General features: G+C 43.5%; 1 protein-coding gene across 4 annotated transcripts in view; it reads right to left on the bottom strand.

Annotated features, from left to right (window-relative positions):
* ino80 (INO80 complex ATPase subunit) overlaps nucleotides 1–26,904 on the bottom strand; it is a 144,467-nt gene that overhangs the window by 88,891 nt on the left and 28,672 nt on the right. For 3 of the 4 annotated variants that reach the window (XM_078406099.1, XM_078406102.1, XM_078406100.1), the window contains exons 2-8: nucleotides 23,230–23,416; nucleotides 15,058–15,230; nucleotides 12,326–12,396; nucleotides 7,495–7,647; nucleotides 5,403–5,523; nucleotides 4,198–4,406; nucleotides 1,076–1,129 (exon numbers count right to left, since the gene is read on the bottom strand). In XM_078406099.1, coding sequence (XP_078262225.1) covers nucleotides 1,076–1,129; nucleotides 4,198–4,406; nucleotides 5,403–5,523; nucleotides 7,495–7,647; nucleotides 12,326–12,396; nucleotides 15,058–15,230; nucleotides 23,230–23,372 — 924 coding nt within the window. In that variant the 5' untranslated portion in view covers nucleotides 23,373–23,416. The remainder of the gene's footprint in view (nucleotides 1–1,075; nucleotides 1,130–4,197; nucleotides 4,407–5,402; nucleotides 5,524–7,494; nucleotides 7,648–12,325; nucleotides 12,397–15,057; nucleotides 15,231–23,229; nucleotides 23,417–26,904) is intronic. The other variant, XM_078406101.1, reaches the window with a different exon arrangement.

Raw genomic sequence — 26,904 nt, 5'->3', positions numbered from 1 at the left:
ATCTGCACAGAACATTCACGCCGCATATCCTTAGCCATTATCATGCGGTCAAGTGAAGCAGCTTCCAGCGTTGGGTCAAAATCTTCCTACAATACTGTGGGCAGAAAGTTCTGCCCACTGCAGTCAGCATTCATCTTTGCTGATATCATTCCACCGGGTGGTGCCGTCAGCAATGGCAGCCTCGCCAACGGTCTGTCTGTTTTTTCATCTTTTTTGTTATTTTTAGTGTGTTTTAAAAGTACGTTAAATGTTCTCTGGTTTGTTTTATGCGGGGGTGAGGGAGGGGATCGGGGGGAAACCTTTTTTCAATCTCTTACCTTGCCGGAGATGCGGCCTAACATCATGGAGCTGGCGGCCTTGCTCGAGACTGACTTTAAGCCCCATCACGGGGACATGGACTTGCCATCAGAGCCTGCGATCCCTTGCTTGGGATCGACTCGCCAACTGCGGATTTCCACATCGAGGAGCTCGCAGTCTCGGGTAAACACCGATGTCGAGAAGCTCCAGTCACAGAAAGTTTCGACCAGCCTCGACCCGGGGTAGATCGCCCGGCACGGGGGAGCTGACATTCCCCCCCAACGCAGGACCTTGATCGCACCCATACGGAGGGTCTGCCGCCGGCTACGGGAGTCAAGATCGTCCAGTCAACGGAAAGCTCGAGGCCCCCGACCGCGGGAGAACCAAAACGGAAGAGATTGAACTTTTTTCCGCCTTCCATCACAGTGAGGAATGTGGAGGAGTCACTGTGGTGGATGTTTATGTTAAAATATATCTTGTGTGTTTTGTTGTTTTTTATTGGTATGACTGTATGACAAAACAAATTCCTCGAATGCTGCAAAACATACTTGGCTAATAAAGTATGATTATGATAAAGTATAGTTCAATTTTCAAGGAACCATTATTAAGTTCCAAACATATAATATGAGCAATTGTAGAACTTGAGGAAAATAACCCACCCCACAAATCTTGACCTGCTCCTCCCCTCCCCACCGCCTGATGTACCCAAAGCTTCATCCACTGCACCAGGTGGAAGGAGAGTTTAACCATTTGCCATGTTTCTGAGAGTCAGACCTACCTTCTTGGTGTTGGTGAGAATCATGTTGCGTGCCGAGGATTTTTGCTTGTAAACCTGAAAAAAACACAACCTAAATAAAAGTCTCATATTCCTCAACATGACACATATCCTCCCTGCCCCGAGCAGAGCAGAACAGACCAAAATTGCCATACGGCCTCCTGTATTTCACCACACTTCTCTTGGGTTAATCTCCTTCCATGCCTTTTCATGTTTATATTCTGCAAGGAATATTCTCGAACCACAAGGAATGCAGGAAACCTCTTTAGACAATATCCCCGCTGTCTAAAGTTCCACCAGAGATAGCCATCACCAACTTGAGGCCTGATCTTGTCCTCTGGTCCAACTCTCAGCGCATGGTGTATTTTGTGGAGCTCAGTCCCTTGGGAGGATGCTGTGCAGGAAGCCTTTGAAAGAAAGAAACTGCGCTACACAGACCTTGCAGCGGAGGCAGAACAGCGGGGCTGGAGAGCAAAGATCTGCCCGGTAGAAGTTGGATGTCGAGGATTTGTGGCAACATCTACCGTAAGACTGATGAAGGACCTGGGGATCAGCGGACAAGCCCTACGCCAGGCTATCAAGGAAACATCACAGGTGGCAGAACGGTGACAGGTAGCCAGTGGCTCTGGCTGAAGAGGAAAGACCCCATCTGGTCTCCCAAATAAGCCGGCTAGGCAGATGCAGAGGGGGGTGGTTCTGGGACGCCAGAATGCACTGCTGAGCCTACTGGAGACGTCGTGGGTCCAATCAGCGAAACGTCGATGAAAGTAGGTGCCCACTTGATAACCCCAATGACGTGTCTGCCCAGCCTTTCTCAACATCGGAGGAGCATAGGTGAGTGCATAAGCCTCCCATTACCACCGGGAGCAAGTTGACATTTGGCACTTTGGATTTCTAACATCTTGTCCTGTGTATTTGGAAACAACTCACCAAGGAACCAACTTAAAAACACAACATTCTCTTTACCCATGTCCTCAAATTCTCTTTACTTATGTCCCCAAAAGGCCAGCAAGCTGTTTAACTTCCTAATTGCTGTACCTGCCCATATCTTTTCAGTGTTACCCAAGTTCCTATGAACATCAATACTTCAATTTTTCACCATTTAAAAAAACCCAGCGATTTACGTTTTCCCTGTCCTCACATTTTTCCACGTGAGATTCTATCTGCCATTTTTTCATCCATATTTCACCAAAGCCCTTTTGCATTCTTCTCACATTGATATCTAGCTTTGTATTCTTTGTACATTTGATACATTCCACTGCATCTCCTTATCCCAAATAATTCCAAGTGGATTGTGAATATGTGGGGCCCCTCCACCCTGTGACAATCCACCCATCACAGCATCCAAACGGCAAATAACATGTTTATTTTGACGCTCGTCTGCTAGTAAATTAATACTTAATCCGTGCCAGTACATGAGCCAGAGACCCACAAGCTCAAAATTCACTTTGGCACATTTATCATAGGCTTTGTGAAAATCCAAATAGACTACTATATTGCCTGTTTCTACGTACCATTTCTGCCGGTTGCAACTTCAAAAGACCAATATATTTCTCAAAAATAATTTCCCTATCGTACATCCATGCCAACACTGCCCATTCGTGTTATTAAGTGCGCTGTAATCACTTTTAAAATAATTGCTAGCGGCATTTTTCTTCCTGAATTCCTTCCACATTTCTCTAGAGGCTTATCTTTGCTATGTTCCAATCTGTGAATATCACTAGTTTTCAGTCGCTTTAGTTTTATCAGCACTTCTTTAAACAAACTATGTCAATTTGATTTGGCTCTTCATCCATTCTAGGTCTCCTGTTTTCTACCATTACCTGGTGGTTTTGTGCATCTTTGATGAAAACAGAAAATGAGTGTGTGTAATTTCTCTGCAATTCCACAATAATATCTCCACTCTCTGCCTTTAGGGTACCAATATTAACTTGCATTTCTCTTATTACCTTTTGGCAATTTTTTTCTCATTTTACAAACCAATAACAACTTCTCAGTTTCTCTTTAGATTACTCTCATATTCTTTCCCTCTTAAAAATTGTTTGTGCATCTTATAATAAATTCTAAAATTTTCTTGCTGTTCTTTTCAGCAATACCAGCCGTTCCCTCAATGTCAGCAAGACAAAGGAGATTGTGATCGACTTCAGGAAGCGAAGCGGTGGTACGCATATGCCGGTATATATTGGCAGTGCCAAAATAGAGACAGTTGAAAGCTTCATGCTCCTAAATATCACCAGCAACTTCTCCTGGAACAGCCATTTCGTGGCAATGGCCAAGAAAGCACATCAAAGCCTCTACTTCCTTAGAAGGCTTTGAAAGTTCAGTATGTCCACAATAACTCTCACCAACCTCCACAGATCCTAGTTTATTGGGATGCATCACAGCTAGGTTTGGGAAAAGAGAATTGCGGACGCAGCCCAGACCATCACACAAACAAACCTCCCTTCCACTGACTCCATCTACACTTCACTCTGCCTCGGCAAGGTGACCAGCATAAACAAGGACGAGTCTCACCCCAGACACTCCCTCTTCTCCCCACTCCCATCAGGCAAGATGTACAGAAGTTTGAAAACGCATACCTCCAGATTCAGAGACAGTTTCTTCCCTGTTCTTACCAAGTTACTGAACCAGAAAAAAGCCCCCTTCATTCCCACTCTCTGCCTTCTAGCCAAAGTTATCCATGCTACTACTTTCCCTCTGTCACCTTCTTTAACAGCCTCACGTGTGGCACCTTATCAAAGGCTTTCTGAAAATCCAAGTAACCAACATCCACTGTCACTCCTTTGTCCATCTTAGTATTTACATCCTCAAAGAATTCCAACAGATTCATCAGGCAAGATAAGATTTCCCCTTCACAAAGCCATGCTGACATCGGCCTATTTTATCACATGCTTCTAAGTTCTCGGAAACCTCACCCTTTATAATGGACTCAAAAATCTTACCAACCACTAGTCTACAGGTCTTTGTTGATTTTTCTTTTCCATTCCAGTCATGCAGCATCAACTTATTGTGTAATAGATAGAAACAAGCAGGAAACCTGTGTCACTCTGTCACAGCATGTAGTGAAGGGAGATCAGTACTGGCATTTGCTCAAGTGTGCTGATCAACATTGCAAGCGCTCTCACCTTCGGTACCTCCTTTTTTGCGATGGTGAGCCACACCTTACGTCGCCGTGCGTTCAATTGCTCTAAATTAAGGTGCTTTTTCTTTGAGCCAAGAGGAGGGGCATCGTGGGAGAATTTGGCAAATATTTTCATCTCTGCCCTTCGTGGGGATTCTTCAGAAGAATGCTCCTCCTCACGCTTCCTCTTCTTCTTCACTTTCTTTAGTTTGGCTGAAAAGATATTAACGGCATCATTCACCTCCTCAGATACATCACGAACCACCCAGATATACCCCACTACTGCACTCAATACTCCCTCGTCAAATCACCACCCCCACTGCTCACAAAATACACCATAACTCTTCCTGGGCTAGGTGAAACCAGCTTTATAAATGTGCAATATGAGCCCCAAGCAGTGGCAAGTCAAACCAAGATCAAACTATAATTTCAACAAAGGATTAGTACATGTTTACCATATAAATTTTTATTGTGGTTGAACCGGCCATCAAAAAAAATCTACGCCCTCCCATCTGCCTTTGTTGCCAACCAAGGCGGCACAATGGTAGAGTTGCTGCCTTGAAACCCGGGTTCGATCCTGAGGACGTCTGTACGGAGTTTCTATGTTCTCCCTGTGACCCCGTGGGTTTTCTCTGTGTGCTCCAGTTTCCTCCCACATTCCAAAGACCTGCAGGTTTATAGGTTAATTGGCTTCTGTAATTTTTCCCTAGTGTGTATGATAGGAGTGTGCAGGTAATCGTTGGCCAGCATGGACTTGTTTTATTGGCAGTCTCTTCCTATTTTTCATCTTAACGACATCTGTAGATCTGGCATCTGCATGCCTTTTTCATATACACTAATAATGGGCAACTTTACAATCCCACTACCTCCCTGGATTCTGCCATTGCCAAAGAATTGGAACCCTCCTTCCTACCAATTAAATTGGTTCTCTCAAATACAACTTCAGCCCGCTCCAAGGATACTCAGGCTGAACCAAATCATTTGCAAACTCTCTATCTTATTGAAAGCTCAACAAACCTCTGACCTCTTGTCCTCTCCTTTACAAAGAATGCATTGTACAGCATTCCTTGTATCAAACAACCCTCAGTTCATCTTCCAAGACAGAAAAATCAAGCATATAGTTAGAGGAAACAGCAGAGATAAAACCTCCAACACTGTAGAAGCAATGGCAGGAACTCAAGAAACAACTGAAAATTGCTGCCAACTCACCCTTGATCTTTTTTTCCTCTTTCTTCTTCTTTCTGCTGGGACCCAGGACATGGCGTTGTTGCTCGTAGAAACTATCATGTGTGGACAGCAGGCCCGTGCTGTAGTACTGATACTGCTGGAGCTGGAGGTGAATACATGTACTCAATACAACTTACTCATAACAGCAACACAAAAATATTCCTCACAGTAGCAGATTATTGTCCACATTACTGAACGACAACAAATGAACATTCTAGCACATCAATAAAATGAAATGGAAATGGTGTCGGGAATGGGCATTGAGAGCCCAGAAATGATTTCTACATTATTTCTACACCAGCTGCAAGTCAATATATTTGAAGGACCAGGAATGTGTGGAGATTTGGACAAACAATTGAATAAGAAAGGAAAGAGATGAACCCTTTGAATGAGCTGGTTTATTAATGTTCGGGCAAAGGAACACTTAAATAATTCTGTCGGTATTAAAGATATGTATGGGAGTTTCACCACACCAGGCAGAGGGAACTGACGTGTCAGAGGTACATTCCGTATTGAAGAGAACATGGGGGGAAATAAGACATTAGGTAACAAACAATTATTTCAACATAAAAACGACAACTTTTAGAAGTAACATACTAAAAGCAACTTCAAGAAGGCAGCAACTCTACTGCTGCACCATGGTGTCTTCTTCTGATCCCATTTTGTTTCTTGCCAAGCCGGATTGGAATTCATTCCTTAACAGTGCTACCCCATCCCCTCTGCCCACCTGCCTGTCTTATCAATAGGATGTGCATCGCTGGATATTCAGCTACCAGCTCTGCTCCACTTTTAGCCCTGCAGTTAGTTGTACAGGGCCCTGGTGAGACCGCACCTGGAGTACTGTGTACAGTTTTGGTCTCCTAACTTGAGGAAGGACATTCTTGCTACTGAGGCAGTGCAGCGTAGGTTCACCAGGTTAATTCCCGGGATGGCGGGACTGACATATGATGAAAGAATGGGTCGACTGGGCCTGTATTCACTGGAATTTAGAAGGGTGAGAGGGGACCTTATAGAAACATATAAAATTCTTAAGGGATTGGACAGGCTAGATGCTGGAAACATGTTCCCGGTGTTAGGAGAGTCCAGAACCAGCGGTCACAGTTTAAGAATATGGGGCAAGCCATTTAGGACAAAGATGAGGAAAAACATTTTCACCCAGACAGTTGTGAATCTGTGGAATTCTCTGCAGTGGAGGCCAATTCAAGAGACAGTTAGATATAGCTCTTGGGGCTAATGGAATCAAAGGATATGGGGGAAAAAGCAGGAACAGAGTACTGATTGTGGATGATCAGCCATGATCATGTTGAATGGCCTACTCCTGCACCTATTTTCTATGTTTCTATGATTCAGTGATGCCCACAACGTCGAACGCGCCAATTCCTAACCACGCTATAAGCTCATTCACCTTGTTTCGTAGACTGCAAACATTCAAATATAACCCCTTCAGTTCTGTATTCACCACCCTCTTCTCTAATTGGTCCCCATGTTGCCTGACGTTAGAGTCACCCCTTTCTAAACTTTCTGCACTATTTCCTTTTCAGGAGACTCTCCTGCGTTTTCCTTCCCTTTAACTTTATCCATTCTTTTCCAATGTGTTGAACCCCCCTCCTCCCTCTTTAGTTTGAAGCCCTATATACAGCACAAGATCGGCAAATCACCAGAACTCTGGTCCCAGCAGTTCAGGTGGAGTCCATCCCATCGTAACACCGCCCTCCTGCCCCAATATTGATGCGAATGACCCACAAATTCAAACCGACTTCTCTGACACTAATCTTTGAGCCACGTGTTTAACTCTCTGATCTTGTTGACCCATTTAACTATCTGTCTGAAGCGGGGGTCCCAATATGAAATGTCGCCTATCCATTCCCCCACAGGATGCTGCCTGACCTGCTAAGTTTCACCAGTATTTCGTATTTTGCTCGATTTCATTATCCGAAGTTCCATGTGTCTCCTTTCTCATATCATTGACTCCTTAACACAGAGACCACCGGACCACCTGTCCTAGTATATCAAAGTAGCAACATTTCTCAGCAACCCAGAAGCAGCTAGAGATAGAAGTGATACACTTTTGTACCTCTCTGACATTATGCACCCGGCTTTGGTGCAGTTTCTTGTACTTATGCAGTCGCAACATATCATGCAACTCTTCTTTGCTGAGCGTGAACTCCCCCTCAGGATCATCATCGTCAGTGTTCGAGTCCGACGTCTCATTGCTCAAGAGAATGTTCTATAGAAGGAAGAGAAAGATGAAAGAATGAATTTGACTTTGTAGACCAGTCCACAAAGTAACTTATAGTGAAGCAAATCGTACTTTGAAGAACACTAGATTCGCACAGATCATGATTTCTGGGCCAAAATGCCTGATAACACTGACCTGCCATGTAAGCAGCATTCCATGCCCCATGCTACTCATTAACTCTGCTTCAACCACCAACTGCTGTACATTCTCAGGTCAAACTCCTGCGCAATGAAATTTCACATGCTCACTCTGATCAATTTCTTGGAATGGTGCCTTGTCCCAAACCCATCAATTACCAGAGACTTGTTGCTTCTTGCCTCTCCCCCATGTCTCTCAACGTTTACTAAATCACCAAGTAACATATCCTACCAAAGTCAGCTTTCAGTCTGAGTTCATGTTTGTATTTGCCATTATTGCCAACATGCTAACGAACTATGCTGTGTCCTCAGAGCCATACAGCAGCGAAACGAAACATCTGGCTGGCATGTGATGGGCCGATTTTCTATTTTCCTGAATTTGGCCTAAAGTCCCCAATTCCTTTCCAATCCATGTACCTGTCCAAATTGCTTCTTGAATTCCATTCAATATTGGAACGTTCAATTCACGCACTTGTACTACACTATTACTTTTACATCCTGTTGCCATTTGTCCACATATTTGTTCTTCCAAATTCTGCTGAGTATTCGCTATAATCGCAAAGCGATCGTCTCTTATTTCTAAATTCTACCTATATTATTTCATTTGCCGGTCGGTCTCCCCAGGATATCTTCCCAAATATTGCTGCAATATTCTCCCAGATCAGCAGTGTAGCACTCCTCTTTTTGAACCCTCCTCCTCCATCGCACCCGAAAATGCTACATCCTACACAAGGGCAGTTACAAGGCAGCAATGACAACTTACAGCCCAACATCAGATAATACATGCACACTCATGGCACTATACTGCTTCATCAATCTCAAAGTCTGCAGACTGAAGGCACGAGCACAAAGTGAACACAATCCAAAATTGTTTGAAAACTGGAAAAATGTGCACATTTCATCCAATATGACGATTGCCTCCAACGTAAATCAATGGCTGCGAATCATGGTAAGGGAGGAAGGGAAGAAAATGGAAAAGCAGCCGCTGTTCCTGCTTCCTACTGTCATCCCTGCTGGACAGTTCAGTGGGAACACATCAGGATGCAGTTTAGGCTCAGCTACAATGTAATGAGCAAAAAGTTCTCATGCAGAATGAAAACTGTGCACTTGCCTTAAAGCTCTCAATCGGTCCTACCACATTTAACAATGTGCCGAAATGCACTTCACAGTCACGCTATTTAATTGTATTAAAGTTACTCCCTTTCAGACAAGGTGAAAAACTAAAAAAAGTGAATCCATTAAATATTTCCATGTGTTGGCACGCCTGTGATTTTATAGCACGCCATTAAATTTCAGGTGTCTTGATTACCCTTGACATTCAAATCAGACAATTAGAGTTTAATACTGCTGAGAGCCTAAAAGAATAAATAGCAAGTGTAAGGAGAAATGAAGGAGGGAAATTTAGGAAGCAAAAATAGGGCATGCAAAAATATTGCAATTAATATTAAACATATCCCAAAAGGTTTTATAAGCACTTGAGAAGTGGAGCCCCTAACAGACCAAAAAGGTAATTTGTTTTGAAGGCAGAAAATGGGAGCAAGATTCTTAATTAACACTTTATGGTCGTCTTTACAAGAGAGGGAGCATGGCTGATGTTGTAGTTCAAGAGGAAGTGTAAGAAATATTGAACACACAGTATAAGAGCAGACACATGGTCTCGGCTAGCTGTGGTTAAACACCCCAACAGCAGGCCTGGCTTGCCCGCCCGCCACAAAACTGGGAGAGGGAAGCGGCCGAGGCCAGCCCCTGCTCACCGCCGAAGACTTGGGGAAGGTGGAGGGAGTTGGTGACGGTGGAGGATGCTGGACGATGGGTGGTAGGATGAACCCAAACGTTTTCCTCTTGGAGGAAGGTCTCTTGCCTCATGCACCTTCAGAAGGCATCCCCGGGGCACAAAGGTTGAAGGTGGGCAGGCAAGGAGGGGGACAATGGATCACGGGACAACCAGATGGAGGCGACGGCTGCAAAAGGCCATTGTGGCCAGCTGCAGTTGGAAATGCGAAATGGACTTGAACCTAGCAAATTCTTGCATATAGTCACAGTGGGCTGCTTCGATGCATTATGTACCTAACCGGGGGATTGTACGCATGTATGGCAATAATCCTACTGATACGTCGGCAAAAAAGTATCTCACTGTAACTTAGTACACGTGGGACCAAAATAAAGGGACCAAAAGAGGATCAGCATTTTTAAAAGTGGATAAATATCAGTCCCAGAGAAAATAGATTCCTAACTGTTAAAGAAATCATAGAGGCTCTGACCATAATTTTCCAAGTTTCCTTGGCCATTTGAGTGATCCCAAGGGAATGGAGGACAACAGTATTTGCATCAGAGTTTTTAAAAAAGGTGGAAAGGATAACACTGAGGATACTATAACTTTGGTTAAGGATCAGCAGAAATTAGAAAGTCACATCAATCAGAGATGGCTAGCATGGATGATAAGGTACGATTCTGTGAGACCAGTGACTAAATTTACTTGCCAAGCAGGAGCTCAATGAGGACAGCGAGTGTGTGAACTTTAGCAAACTTTTTGACAAGGTGCCCTCTTTAGCATGCTGATCAAAGATCAAAGATATAAAAGCACCTGGAATCCAAGGCCAATTTTGGAATCAATATTTAATATATTTTAAATGCCAAAACACTTACCAATGAGTTCTAAAGGTCCAGAAATTGCCCCTTGCTTTTTGTATTAGATAAAGTAGTTTACACTACTAATGTAATGTACGGGCAAACTAAAATAGTCTGCAGATGCTACAAACATTGGCTGTGTATTTGACAGGAGGGAGACAATCTTTAAGCTACAGCAAAGTACAGACGTTCAGGTCAATTGACAAATAGAATTTAATCTGGAGGAGTGCGAGGTAATTCACTTGAAAAGAACTAGACAAAAAAAAATCTCAGAAAAATGGCGGCGCTGCCCCAGCAGCTGCGGCTTACCCGCGGTCCGTTTGTCTTTTGTGTTTTTTGTCTTAATTGTAGTGTTTAAATGTAATGTAGTGTTTTTTTCTGTGGTCGTGTACTATGTGTTGGGGGGGGGGGGGACACTGTAAAATTGTCTCTTCCGAACAGAGATGCGACCTTTGTTTTCTGGGTGGTGTCTCCGTTCCCGCTGCGGCCTACCATCGGCCAAACACCTGGAGCTGGCGGCCCCCACCTGGGACCACCTGGGCTCTGGTTCGTAGAGCCCGCGGACCGGACTTACCATCTGCGGAGCCGGCTGCCTTCGGAGGCTGCGGGAGCGGCTGCGACTCGCCTTTGGAGGCTTCGGCGCAGGCCGCGTGGATATCGGAAGCTTGCAGCCCCCTGGGTGGGGGCCGACATCAGGAGCTCCGGCAGCAGCAGTGTCTTCGCCTGCCCCGAATCGCGGGACTTGGGTCGGCCCGCTGCAGACCTTTCACCGTCCGGCGCGACCTGGAACTTGGCAACTTCAACAGCCTGACCGCGGGAGAAGACGGCAGGGGAAGAGAAAATACATTCTGGCCTTCCATCACAGTGAGGGGGTGACTGGAGGAGACTCACTGTGATGGATGTTTCTTTTTTTTGTTTTGTGTTGGTTTGTGATTGTGTGTCATAGCTTATTTTATTGCTCTTATTGTTGGACTGTGGGTGATGAAATCTCGTCCAAAAGACTTGTTTTTTTTGGATGACAATAAAGGTCATTCTAATTCTAATTCTAACAGTCTACTGAGTGGTGCAGAAAAAGAGGGACATTGGAATGCAGATCTTCATGTCCTTAAAAAGATAATAGGATTAAGTTCATAAACAGGTTAAAAGGGCATTCATTTCTTACCCAAAGAATTGAATGTACGTAACCACACTGTTTATGCTCGAACTATACAACATTTGCACGACCTCAATTTGAGAACTACAAATAATTTGGTTACCACATTCTTGAAAAAATACCCATACATCCAAGCCAATTAAAAGATTGGTAATTTAGTAAACTTTGAGGAAAAGGCCAGAATGCACAGAGCAGGGTACATCACTCAGTCATGAACGGTTACTGACTAGGTACGAAATATTTGTGGCATTAAATGGTGAAGAGGGCAACTCCCTCATCTTTACAAGTTACACTTCTGCTGCAAAATAAAGCTCAGTTTAATTCCTTTCAACTGTTTCACTTCCTCAAAAAACTGGGATGGTCAGACTGGATTTTACTCACATCTCATTAGCTACACTTGATTACACAACAGTGACTCAAAAGGTATACTCTACCACTAAGCAACGGCTTGTTTACAGCAATATACTGTTACATTTCAACTGAAGTTAACATCCCAAGGCCATCAATTGTTACAATACAATTTAACTACATTAAAGTATTTGCATAGACTTCTCTCCAGACTGTTCAAGTCACCCCCACTGCCCACTGATTTTGTTCACACGGCCAGCATCATATCAGGGACAGAACACAATCATCAGTAACAAACACATTCCGCAGGCCACTCATTATAATTTGGACGTTCAGTAACTCTGTGCACCTTCAAAGAAATTAGAAAAGAATCAAACTGCAGATTCAGTTACTTCCATACCTTCAGCCATTTTCTGCTTTTCTTCAATTTGCTGAAATTGTATAAACTTCCCTTCTCAACTTTGAGTTCTGCTGAATATAAAACATTGTGGGGAATTGTTAGTCATTGGCACCACTCAATACTGAGACAAATCAGTTCATCAGAAGTATAATGAATATTGCTCTTAATGGTTTATTCTTAGGCAAGTCCTTAAAGGGCCTGTCCCACTTAGGCGATTTTAAGGCGACTGCCGGTGACTAGGCTGTCGCCGACAGTTCGCCGGGGTGTCGTGGGCATGATCGTGAGGAGTCTTCAAAGAATCGTAGTGGATCTCGGCGCGTCGCTGAGAAATTAACCGGATTTAAATTTCTCGGCGACAGCTGGCTTGTCGCCAGGTATCGTTGCGTATTGCGGGCGCTGTCGCATGCTGTCCCCATGTTTGCTAGGTTGTCGCAGATGCATTTAGAAGCACGTAATATTAAATTAAGTAAAGTCATTTGAAGAGACCATAAAATACTTGTGTTTAACCAATTTATTTACCGTCAGGACATTTGACAGATAGATTGGAGGCGACAGTTTGACGGTCAGGTAAGCATGGGAATTTCACGATGTTTATGGCCATCAGCGATTACTTTTATAGTAGGCTCCCAACCCAGATATGCAACCCAGAAACCAGATAGGCATCTCCTGTATATTTTCATAGAATGCCCACACTCGCACAAAAATCCATTTAACCACGTTTAAAATTAAATTTCTTGATACTGCTATTAGTAAACTGGAAGTCAATCCAGTTTATGCCTTGTTACCGTGAAGCTTGGTTTTCAAGTAACCCGGGCAAGATGCTATATTTTAAAACTCTCAAGTAATTACAGACTTGTCAGTGATTTCAGCGAAAATGAGGACGCCGGAGAAGCATTGATAAGCGTGGGAATTTCGCGATGTTTCCGAAGACGGTGTAATGTCTTAGCCAGGTGCTAGTTTCACAAAAAAAGTAACTTGTATCGACCCGACTCAGCATTGTCATAGGGTAAAAGAAAATTTCGACGATCTGCTACGACTTTGACAGTCGACGGCAGTCGCCTAAAAAAATCGCCTAAGTGGGACAGGCCCTTAAGGATCAAGATAACTCATTTACACTTCATTTCCGATGGGTTGAAGACATCTGGGCCAGAATTCCTTGAAAATGGACTGACCATTACGCACTAGTTCCAGTCTTAATAAGTGCAAGGTCTTGATCCAATGCCAAGTTCAAAATTATGAGAAACCTAGCTCTGTGGTACACACTTTAGCACACGTGTAGATATACACACACATATATGTAAACATTCTCCCTCACACAAACATAAACAACACCTGCACCATCTTCCTCAGCACTTTCTCCACCATCCAGTTCTCTCTCTGCTTCAGGTTTTCCATCCATTTCCATTCATCTAATTGCTTACCTTCTCAATGACCAAACTCTTCCCCAAACCCAGCTCCCCAACTCTCTAGCTACCAGGACCTTGCTGACTGGCACTTGTTGACACTCCAGCCCTCCCGGGCCACTCCCATCCACCTGCTACGGGAACAGCTCCCCGACTTTCAGTCACGATCCAGTCCACAGATTGCACAAACCACGAAGAACAGTTTCCACTTTCCCCCATCCACCCAGCCTCCACCCTCCACCCACATCCCGCTCTTCCCACAACTCCCCAGAAACCAGCAAAAAAGAGAATCTTCAAATGCCCACTATTAGCAGATTGTGGTTTCCCAGTGAAGAGCACAGCAGAGGAACAAGTTTGTCAGTGCACTTGATGCCAATTTTAAATAATCTGATCTGCCCGTACTTGGTCTATATTCCTCCATTCCCTGCATGTTTATGTACCTGTCTGACTGCCTCTTAAATGCCACTATTATATGTCCTACCACTAGCTCCCGCGGCAGCACATTTCAGGCACTTAGTACAGTGTAAAAAATAGCACCATTTGTAAAAGTCCTTTAAATGTTGCCCCTCTTACCTTAAAGCTCTGCCCTCTAATATTTGCCATTTCCACCCGAGAAAAAGACTTGAACCCATTTACTCTGTCTATGCTTCTCAATTTTTTATACTTCTATAAGGTCACCCCTCAACCTCCAATATTCCAGAACAATCACTGGAAACAATATAACAAAGAAGCCATTCTCCTGTTAACTCTCCTCCAATTATAAGCCTAAGTATAATCGAACACCCAGGTCATTTCAGGATGACCACACAGAGTAACATTCAATGATGGTATTTATTCACAAAATGCTGGAGTAACTCAGCAGGTCAGGCAGCATCTCAGGAGAGAAGGCCCATTCCTTCTCTCCTGAGATGCTGCCTGACCCGCTTGCTGAGTTACTCCAGCATTTTGAGAATAAATACCTTCGAATTGTACCAGCATCTGCAGTTATTTTCTTACACTACAACATTCAATGATGGAATCATCTAATTCCCTCAGATAACAAAGTCTGAACAAGATGGTCGTTCATTTGTGACTCCATTAAAATGCCGCCCAGAAAATCACTAAATTGTGGGGACAAAATCACAAGCACAGTTGCTCCATTTGTTTTCTATTAGACTCAAATATTGAAAAATTTATAAAATGTATATATAAAGTAATAAATCACACACACACACACACTGTCATTCCCTGAACAGTTTTGTTTCAGGCACCTTGTTTTGTTTAAAGATTTCTACCTCATTCTATGGGATTTTGTATCAGTGGGATGTAGAAGCTCCGTTAGAGTCTCACCTGGATGAAAGGCACCATTGAGGGAAGGTGGAACTGTCAGGGTTCTGCTGTGTCCTACGTCCGGTTGTTCCTCCCCATCTTCGTCAACAGGTTCCTTCTTAATGTGGCTCAGGTTTCCGCAGCCCGCCTTAGAGTGCGAGGTAGCCTCCTCAAGCCCATCATCACTTTCGTCACTGGACGAGGTATAAAAGAATCAACAATATGCTTAGAGTTTGATGAATTAAGATAATTTAAAACAAAGACATATTGAAACAGTTATATTAAAATGCACACAAATATAGGTCTCCAGCCTACTGAGCTACGAGCAAGCAGTCATCAAGAAACCTATTGACCGCAAGTTATATAAATCCAATCACTCCTCTACTGGTTGGTACTCTCAGCTGCAAACACCTACCCCTGTGAAATAACTATTCCTTATATTGCATTTTGCTGAATTAGTTCACACTGTATGATGCAGATACAGCCTAAACCCCAGCTCGTTCAGTGCGGCTCTTAAGAAACTATGGTGGGAAGGTTTTGTCAGAGAAGCTAGTAGAGGTTTTTGCCATAAGCCTTTGATCCACGTACTGACACACCAAGTATATCATCACTTAAGTGAAAGATTGCAAAGATGTTCACGAATGCTGGGCCAATCACTGCCGAGTCTGGTCCACTGAAGTCCTTGAGGAACCTGCTAAGAAAGCTCTTCAGCCAGCACCTCGCTGCCAAACAATGACTCCCTGCAGGAGCTGCAAAATATCCACTGTTTGGGTACTATGATTAGTACCCATGGAGAGTCTCTACTAGAAATTGCCCAAGACCTCTGATGATAGCGACTGCGCGATCTACAAGGTAATTAATCACACACAAGATGATCTTATATTCAAAACACCACCATGTCACAAGGAAAAAAAAATCTACCTGGCTCCTAGAAGGCAACAAAAACTGCTACAGGACGGTAGGTGGGAAGTGCAGTAATCCAAAACCAGTGGCTCTTTTGAGAGTTGTGTGCACGATGTACTGGCACCTCTTTTAGAGGCTAGACAATGAAATGGTGAGAATTTTGATATTTAGGCTCCTCTTTAGGGTTTTTAAATTAGGAGTTTGATTTCGAAAAGATTACTTAATTTAAAAGTAACTTTTAAATTAGGATGTCAAGTCCTTAGAAACATAGAAAATAGGTGCAGGAGTAGGCCATTCGGCCCTTCGAGCCTGCACCGCCATTCAATATGATCAAGGCTGATCATCCAACTCATTATCCCGTACCTGCCTTCTCTCCATACCCCCTGATCCCTTTAGCCACAAGGGCCACATCTAATTCCCTCTTAAATATAGCCAATGAACTGGCCTCAACTACCTTCTGTGGCAGAGAATTCCACAGATTCACCACTCTCTGTGTGAAAAAAAACATTCTCATCTCGGTCCTAAAAGACTTCCCCCTTATCCTTAAACTGTGACCCCTTGTTCTGGACTTCCCCAACATCGGGAACAATCTTCCTGCATCTAGCCTGTCCAACCCCTTAAGAATTTTGTAAATTTCTATAAGATCCCCCCTCAATCTTCTAAATTCCAGGGAGTGCAAGCTGAGTCTATCCAGTCTTTCTTCATATGAAAGTCCTGCCATCCCAGGAATCAATCTCTTAATCAGCTTATTCACAAAATGCTGGAGTAACTCAGCAGGTCAGGCAGCATCTCGGGAGAGAAGGAATGGGTGACGTTTCGGGTCGAGACCCTTCTTCAGACTGATGTCGGGGGTGGGACAAAGGAAGGATATAGGTGGAGACAGGAAGATAGAGGGAGATCTGGGAAGGAGGAGGGGAAGGGAGGGACAGAGGAGCTATCTGAAGTTGGAGAAGTCGACGTTCATACCACCGGGCCGCAAACTGCCCAGGCGAAATATGAGGTGCTGCTCCTCCAATTTCCGGCGGGCCTCACTATGGCACTGGAGGAGGCCCATGACAGAGAGGTCAGACTGGGAATGGGAGGGGGAGTTAAAGTGCTGGGCCACCGGGAGATCAGTTGCGTTAATGCGGACCGAGCACATCTTAATCAGCTTTTCGGCTGTCAGAGCATCAGGTGGCATATCATTTGACGCACAGCAGCTAATAGTGCACTGTTATTTCACAGCCTCCGAGTATCTGCATCATTGTTTCGTTGTCCAGTAATATCACATTCCTTTAGTTTAAAGATACAGCAAGTAAACAGACCATTCAGCCCACTTAGTCCGCGCCGACCAGCGATCGCCCATACACTAGTTCTTTCCTACATAGCAGAGGCAATTTACAGATGCCAATTAATCTACAAAATTGCACATCTTTAGAATGCGGGAGGAAACCAGAGCTCACTAAGAAAACCCACACTGTCACGGGGAGAACGTACAAACTCCGTGCAGCCAGCATCCGCAGTCAGGATCGCACCCGGTCTCTGGCGCTGTGAAGCAACTTTACCGCCACGCCACAGTGCCACCCTTGATTGAATTTATTCGAGTCAATTTATTGAATTTGAATTTGTTGATTGTCACAAAATCAGAACAGAAGAGGGGAGCATATTGATGGGGGGAAAAGGTTGACAAATGTAGCTTAATTGTTAACTGATATGCACATTGGTACCATTTTGACTACAAAAAAACGACGTGTCAATAACTAACTAATAATCATAGCGTGTTTAGATTATTCACTTCTGGCAAAACCATGTATGGCATAAATACTGACCCAATTAGGACCCAAGAAAGGATCTTACCAAGGATTGCAACACTAGAGGGGATAGGCTCATGGTAAGAGGAGTAAGATTTAAGAGGGACCTCATGGGCAACTCTTTTACACACAGGGCGGCCCATATTTGAGCGACCTGCCAGAGGAAAGTATAAAAGAGGATACAATTATGACTTTGTAAGGATATTTGGATAGGAAGGGTTTAGACTTTAGAGAGATACTAGACCAAGTGGACCCATTGGGCCCAACCCTCTCCTGAATTGGTGCAGCACCCTCTCCTCTCCCCCCTCCCCCCACTCCCTCCCCTCACCCCCCCTTATCCTCCCTCAGAGATAGATTTAAACTTTAAAATGTGAATAACTTTTAAAATATGACACTGATTTCAATGAAACTTCTTGCATTAGCACCAAAGGGAAGACGGTGAGTAAGGTGGGCCTAAAATTATCGCGCTATCGTGTACCGTTTTGGCTGTAGTTCAGGAACAAACAAACAAGAGTTTTAGTATATGGTAAATAGAGATAAATGAGACTTGCTTTCGTCGACATGAACAAGGTGGGCCGAAGGTTCTATTTCTGTTCTGTGTAGCTCTCTGACTCTTATAAAAGCTTGACTAGGCCATATTACAGTTGGAGAACAAATACGGTAGGTCAGAATGGACAAATCTCAAGTTATTAATTAGGGCATCAACTCACAAGTTTATCACCCTCCTCTACTATGCCAAAGATTTCACAGGCCCCAACGATTGTCACCATCTTCAAGGAAACAAATGATATCACAGAGAGATTATCCTGTGTGACACAGGCAACATCACAGCTCGGATCCTCCTCTACTACTGCCTCGGTGCCCCAACAGATTACCACAATGCACATCCTGTCCAACAATAGATACCACAAACATTGTGTAGATAACAAACTAATCTGAATATCTCTGTGCTTCTGAGACATGGAAAACCTGCAGAGGTCAGCTCAACGCCAAACATGATGCGAAGACCATCACTTGTCCACCTGTGCATAACGGTGATATAGAGAGATATAGAACAAATAAATTAAAGATATGCAAAAAAGTAATGATGATAAAGGATGATAAAACTAAACTAAACTCAACTCAACTGAAAGAAAACTGGGATAGGCACAAAATGCTGGAATAGCTCAGCAGAACAGGCAGCATCTCTGGAGAGATGTATAGAGGTCTTCCCTGAAGTATAAAAAAGGATCTCGACCCAAAACATCACCCATTCCTTCTCTCCAGAGACCCACTGAGTTACTTCAGCTTTTTGGGTCTATCTTCGGTTTAAACCAGCATCTGCAGTTCCTTCCTACACATAAAGAAAACTTGGAGTGGGAATACTTCTGTGATGTTATCAGTTGAACTTATCAGGGATCTCATAGAAACATATAAATTATTAAGGGGTTGGACAGGCTAGATGCAGGAAACATGTCCCTGAAGTTGGGGAAGTCCAGAACCAGGGGCCACAGTTTAAGAATAAGGGGTAGGCCATTTAGGACTGAGATGAGGAAAAACTTTTTCACCCAGAGAGTTGTGAATCTGTGGAATTCTCTGCCACTGAAGGTAGTGGAGGTCGATTCACTGGATGTATTAAAGAGAGTTAGATACAGCTCTTTGGGCTAGTGGAATCAAGGGATATGGGGAGAAGGCAGGAGCGGGGTACTGATTGTGGATGATCAGCCATGATCACACTGAATGGCGGTGCTGGCTCGAAGGGCTGAATGGCCTCCTCCTGCACCTATTGTCTATGTATCTATGTAACGTATTGAACTACCCCAAAAACACTCAATTCATTGGCAAGATAGCCAAACCAACATTAGCACTGCTCTGCCAGAACATTCTAGGCTCTGATCATGCTCAATTGCCATCCGTGGGTGGTCCTCGCCATCTGCAAGCTTGATTCCAGACACACTAAACTCGCCAAAACAAGGGGTTCCAAAACAGGAAGGAAATGTTGAGGGTCATTCTCAGTCTCAAACTCAAGGGATACCTTGACCCATGACTCCATGAATGGAGAAGCATTCAGAAAGGGATGTTTAAAATGGGATCCTTCTCCCCTGTGGCTATCAAACTTTACAACCCCCCCCCCCTACTTCTGTCATGGGGTAGACTTTGACCGACTCCCCTCACTCTCCCCCCCCCCTCCCCCCAGCTCCTCAATCTTTGCACATCCCCAAAGCCTTTCCACTCATCACTTTAATTTCATGGCAGATTAATTTCCCTCCTGGGATAAATAAAGTTCTATCATATCGTATGAAACACTTGTATGGAAAAAGAAGTTTCATTCATGAGATGATGATTTGGTATTCATCATCAAAAAATAGCAAATTACTCTGCCTTATCGAACATAGAACAGTACAGCACAGGACCAGGCCCTTAGGCCCACAACATCTGTGCCCAACATGAAGTCAAGTTAAACCAATCTCCTCTGCGTGCACGTGTTCCATATCCATCCATTCCCTGCATATCCATGTGCTTATGTAAAAGCTTCTTAAATGCCACAGTTGTATCTGCCTCCACTCCACCACTACCCCTGGCAGTATGTTCCAAACACCCACCACACTGTGCAAATAAAACGTCGCTTATGTGCAAAGCAGCAACCCCTTGCTACCAAGTTGGCACCTTGAATCATCACTATGGAATGAATCACAACAGGTGGGCGGCATGCTGGTGTAGCAGTTAGCTGACTCAGCTTCAGAGACCCAGGTTCAATTGTGAGCTGTGTACAGCTTGCATGTTTCCTGTGACCTGGTTTTCACCATGATCTCCAGGTTTCTCCTATGTACCCAAGACATGCCAGTTTATAAGGCCATAAGTGATAGCAGCAGAATTAGGCCATTTGGCCCATCAAGACTACTCTGCCATTCAATGGCTGGTCTATCTCTCCCTCCTAATCCCATTCTCCTGCCATCTCCCCATAACCCCTGACACCCGTACTAATCAAGAATTTATCTATCTCGATCTTAAAAATATCCGTTGACTAGGCCTCTAATCTTCTATGACAAAGAATGCCAGATTCACCACCCTCTGACTAAAGAAATTCCTCCTCATCTCCTTCCTAAAGGAACATCCTTTAATTCTGAGCCTATGACCTCGAGTCCTAGATTCTCCCACTAGTGGAAATATTACTCCATAGTATACTAAGTGGCAAAACAACAAACAAGCTTATTGTCATGGGAATAAACTGCAGGTATACAAGTTAAAAAAAAGTTTAAAACAAGATGCAAAATAACCTGATGAAATCTGTCATGTTCAGCCTTGCTCGTAACAAATCCACACAAGATTAGCTACAAATAACAATATTTGGTATTTGAAGCTGAAACTGCAAAAAGCATTACAAACGGCTAAAAGAAACAGCCCACAATATTAACAAAGCATCCAGTTGACAATATATCTCTCCTTATACTTTTTAATGAAACAGGTGCAGCATGTACAACACTAAGAACAATTAGCACCCTATCACGTCCCATCCTAAGTTCTTAAAATTTCTCCCTGTTCATATCACCAATCACGAACATTTTATACAGAGATCAATGAAACATAAAAATGTTGACAGAATTTTTTTATTTGAACCGCTCAAATGCAAATCCTCACCACTTCACTCAGTCAACTTCTCATAGAATTGAAGCATTGAGATGGCATGAAGAGAATTCCCATTCCTCGCCTCAAGAGTTCAGTAGGCATGAACCAGAAATCCAAGTCCACCACACAAAAAGAGATTGGCAACTTTCGGGCCAGATTGAATATTTACAAAGGTAGGACTTGCTTTCGCTTTTAAACTCAGACATGATTGACATGATGAATAACTCCCAAGTAGCTGTAGGAACATTCACTGCAGAAATGAATGAAATTATTGGAACTCCAAAAGCCTTGAGCATTAAGCATGAGGGAGGAATCTTAGTGTAAAATTGACTGCTGGAACTAAGTGCCAGGAAAGAGGTTTCCTGCAAACAAATGGTAGTGAATACATTTCAGTTTTCAGTATAATCTACATTTGTGAATCGCATTATTCCATGAAGAAGTTCATAAGCTTAAAACATTATACATTCTTATCTCAAATCTCCATCTGACAGAGCTCCACTACAGTCCTGCCCCCAACAACATATCAGCCGGCATTCTGAAGATTTACAAATGAATTAGAAACGTAAGATCTCTAGCAACAATTAGCTGTTTTAAGTATGGATTTACTATTTTCTTAAGGTGTAATGCCTGTGACAAAGGTTTTTGGCGCAACATGGGTGGTCGTGTGAGCTGCGATGAGAATGCTATGAGGCTGCAGGGTGATTTGGATAGGTTGGGTGAGTGGGCAGAAGCATGGCAGATGCAGTATAATGTGTATAAATGCGAGGTTATCCACTTTGGTGGCAAGAACAGGAAGGCAGATTATTATCTGAATGGTGTCAGATTAGGAAAAGGGGAGGTGCAACAAGACCTGGGTGTGCTTGTACATCAGTCACTGAGAGAAAGCATGCAGGTACAGCAGGCAGTGAAGAAAGCTAATGGCATGTTGGCCTTCATTGCTAGAGGATTTGAATTTAGAAGCAAGGAGGTCCTACTGCAGTTGTACAGGGCCCCGGTGAGACCTAGAGTATTGTGTGCAATTTAGGTCTCCTAATTTGAGAAAGGACATTATTGCTATTGAGGAAATGCAGCGTAGGTTTACCAGGTTAATTCCTGGGTTGGCAGGACTGACGTATGATGAAAGAATGGGCCGACTGGGTTTGTATTCACTGGAATTTAGACGGACGAGAGGGGATCTTATAGAAACAAATAAAATTCTTAAAGGATTGGACAGGCTAGAAGCAGAAAAAATGTTCCCGATACTGGGGGAGTCCAGAACCAGGGGTCACAGTTCCCAGAGAGTTGTGAATCTGTGGAATTCTCTGCCACAGAAGGCAGTGGAGGCCAATTCACTGGATGTTTTCAAGAGAGAATTACATTTAGCTCTTAGGCTAAAGGAATCAAGGATATGGGGAGAAAGCAGGAACAGAGTACTGATTTTAGATGATCAGCCATGTTCATATTGAATGGCGGTGCTGGCTCGAATGGCCAAATGGCCTACTCCTGCACCTATGTTTCTATCATAATTTTATTTGGGGTGGCACACGAGTGCAGAGGTAGACCTCACTGCGCCAGAGACCCAGGTTCAATCCTGAATACGGGTGCTGTCTATGGGGAGATTGCACATTGTTCCTGTGTTGCCATGGATTTTCTGCGGGTGCTCTGGTTTCCTCCCACATCCCAAAGACGTTCACGTTTGTAGGTTAATTGACTTCTGTAAATTGTGAGATAACAGTGAACTAATGTGAACGGCATGGACTCGGTGGGCCAAAGGGCATGTTTACACACTGTATCTCTAAACATAAACACATTATAATTTACACCTTTAAATGACTGTAGGTAAACTATTCTCATCAGTAACATACAAATCAAAATAACATTGTCTCAACCTAAGCATAATGAATGGAAGGCCTACCTGGAAATAGATCTATTGAAAGCACTTGCAGCCTGGCGCAGGAAAGGGTCAAGTCGTAGTGCACGTTCCAGGTACTGCAGATGTAGGGGCTTTGCCAGCTCTGCACCACACCCATTCTCACTTTGAAGTAGGTCTGCTGCCATAGAAAGGTCCTCTCATGCAGGAGAAACCAGGCCTTATGTTGGTTCTGTGGATAATAGGAAAGTTTGACATCAAAGCTTCAGAAGACTGAAGTTACATTATTACAAACTCAACTCTTCAGCATCAAATTTCAAGAAAAAAAATTGAAAACTAGCACCAAAATCTCCACAATTCAGAAAACCGTCAGAATCATCATCACCCAGACACCCTCACAACATTCACAGTTCTCAGTATAATAGTGAATGAAATCTTTTTTTGCCATCTATATACTAAAACTCTCGTTTGTTATCTTGTTTGTGACTGAACCAGCAAAAACAGTACATGATAGTGCGACAATTTTAGGCCCACCTTACTCACCATTGTCACTTTAGTGATAATGCAAGTAGTTTTATTGAAATCGGTATTATATTTTTAAAGTTATTCACATTTTAAAGTTTAAAAGAAGGGATGGGGAAGGGGGGGGGGGGTTGGGGAGAGAGGGGGAGGACAGGGTGCTGCACCAATGCAGGAGAGCTTAGGGCCCAACGGGTCCAATTTATCTAGTGTCCACTAAAACAGCAACATCCAACAGCAGAATTCCCATATCCTAGCTTCGATTTCTTGCCATATGGGGATAAAATAACAATTGGAAGAATAAGTAAATATAAACAGGAAGGCAATTTATTTGACAGCTGCACATCAAATTTATTTAGCTGCACATCAAACTAGCCAGGTAGCAATGCTAATCTACATACTTTTTTTCATATTTTCCATCCCGTGTATGTCAGAAAAATCCCATCAGTCCTGCTTAACCTGCCTACACCCATTTATCCTTTTCTCCCTCGCATGTACATTAGCTGCCCCCATGCTCGGGGCGATTGATCATGCATGTCTTGGGAAATGGAAGGAAACAGATGAATCCAGAGTGGGATCCAACCATGTCACAGGAAGAACAACCTCGACACTGGGAGACCTATCTCCAACTCATCATATAGTCGAGGACATGGTGGAAAGCTAGAAAATAAATTGCAGGAGCCCTGAAGGAGACATACGAATCACTATTAAACCCTGGTGAGATGCCGGATAACTGGAGGCTAAAGTTGTGCCTCTATTCACGAAGAGTCACAAGGAAAAGCCTGGTACTGTAGCCCAGTGAGGCTAACAGCTGTGGTACATAGGTTATTGGAGAAGATTCTGCATTTGGATAGACAGAGACTGATTGGAGGTAGTCAACAGGGTTTTGTATACAAGAGATCATGGCTTGCAAATTTGAGTTCCATTTTTTAAAGTAATAACCAAGAAGGTTGACATGGACAAGGCCATAGATGTTGTTTATATGGAATTCAGCAAGACCTTTGATTAGGTTCCGCTTGGTAGTTTGCTCTAAGGTTAGAACGCATGGCTTCAAGGGAGAGCTAGATGCCTGGATACAGAATTGGCCTCACGGAAGGAAACAGAGGGAGATGGTGGAAGGACTGGAGGCCTTCAGGGATTGATGCTGAGCCCATTGCCATTCGTGGTTCATATCAAAGATTTAGAATGTGCAAGGAATGATTAGCAAGTTTACAGATGATACTAAAGTAGATGGTATCATAATCAGTGAAAAGTTGGTTATCAAAAATTACAGCAGGACTTGATCAACTGGGTAGGTGGGCTGAAGGTTTTTTAATCCAGTTAAGTGCAAGGTGTTGTATTTTGGTTTTCAGGCTTCGAGGGCCTGAGCTACGGGGAGAGATTGGGCAAGCTGGAACTTTATTCCTTGGAGCACAGGAGGCTACAGAATGATCGTACAAGTGTATAAAATCATAAGGAGAATTGATAGGGTGAGTGCACAGTCTTTTGTCCAGAGAAGGAGAATCAACAACCAAAGGACAGAATGTGTAAGAAGGAACTGCAGATGCCGGTTTAAACCAAGATAGACACAAAAAGCTGGAGTAACTTAGAGGGACAGGCAGCATTTCTGGAGTGAAGGAATGGGTGGCGTTTCGAATCGAGACCCTTCTTCAGACGACAGAGGTTGACGGTGAGAAGGGAAAGATTTATTAGGAACCTGAGGGGTAACTTTTCACAGAGAGGGTGGTCGGTATATGGAATGAGCTGCCAGAGGATGTAGTTGAGCCAGGTAAAATAATAACATTTAGAAGACACTTGGTACAGAGATAGGAATGGTTTAGAGGGATACGGGCCAAATGCAGGCCAATAGAATAGGACATGTTGATCAGCATGGATGAGTTAAACCCCGTTTTTATGCTCTACGACAGACTGTACTGTATAGCAAAGGATGTCAGGACTGAACCTGTCGCCAAAGTTGTACAGCTGCAGCTCCTTTCGCTGCATCACTGTGCTGCCTAATTGTTATGAGCCCCTTCAAACCAAGCACTGTCAAAAGCATTGGGATATCATGACATAAAAGAATTTTGTAACCAATGAGATATATACAATATAAATCCACCAGATTTTCCAGCATCCTTGGTTCAGCGGTTTGCAAATTCTACGTGCTTTGCCAGACCAACAGAGGTCACGTAATGGAATGCCATAAACTTAAAACAAATATAGAATGTAAATTAAACGTGAATTAAATGAGTGATGAGAGACATTAGCACAGGTTTAAATGAAACAGATTTATTTGAACAGTAAATATTCCAGTGGTACCACTTCCAAAGTGGCAATTATTCGAATTTTAGAGGACAATAGACGCAGGAGGAGGCCGTTCGGCCCTTCGAGCCATTCAATGTGATCATGACTGATCATTCTCAATCAGTACCCCATTCCTGCCTTCTCCCCGTACCCCCTGACTCCGCTATCCTTAAGAGCTCTATCTAGCTCTCTCTTGAATGCATTCAGAGAATTGGCCTCCACTGCCTTCTGAGGCAGAGAATTCCACAGATTCACAACTCTCTGACTGAAAACGTTTTTCCTCATCTCAGTTCTAAATGGCCTACCCCTTATTCTTAAACTGTGGCCCCTGGTTCTGGACTCCCCCAACACTGGGAACATGTTTCCTGCCTCTAACGTGTCCAACACCTTAATAATCTTATACGTTTCGATAAGATCCCCTCTCATCCTTCTAAATTCCAGTGTATACAAGCCTAGTCGCTCCAGTCTTTCAACATATGACAGTCCCGCCATTCCGGGAAATTAAGAGCTAATCAGAAGTTGAAGGCGCTGTATTATGGGATGCAGCGAAATGACACACATTTTGCTTGTCTATGCTTTTAAATATTTTATCCAAAGTTGTTTTATGTGCATTGATTTTTCATTCAGCAAATGAAGTCATCAGCTCTTGTTCCGTCATGAAGGTACATCGCCCGAACCCACGGATTAATTCACCCATCAACTTTCTTCATTAAACTTATTTGCTATACTCATGGCAGCAGGTCCCGTACAACGCTATGCATACTCAAGCAACTTATGAGAAACCTCTCTCCTTAGACGCATTCAACCCTGTGAAGGCATTGTCAAGGCAGGCCACAAATTATGCCAGCATTTCTTTATTGTTGACACTTGCACCTTCTTGCAGACACTAACAATGAACCAAAGCACATATTTCATGTT

The sequence above is a fragment of the Rhinoraja longicauda genome, chromosome 10 (genome assembly GCF_053455715.1).
Source record: "Rhinoraja longicauda isolate Sanriku21f chromosome 10, sRhiLon1.1, whole genome shotgun sequence".
NCBI lineage: Eukaryota > Metazoa > Chordata > Chondrichthyes > Rajiformes > Arhynchobatidae > Rhinoraja > Rhinoraja longicauda.
The sequence above is the reverse complement of the archived record's forward strand: the minus strand, read 5'-3'. Positions and strand labels throughout refer to the sequence as shown.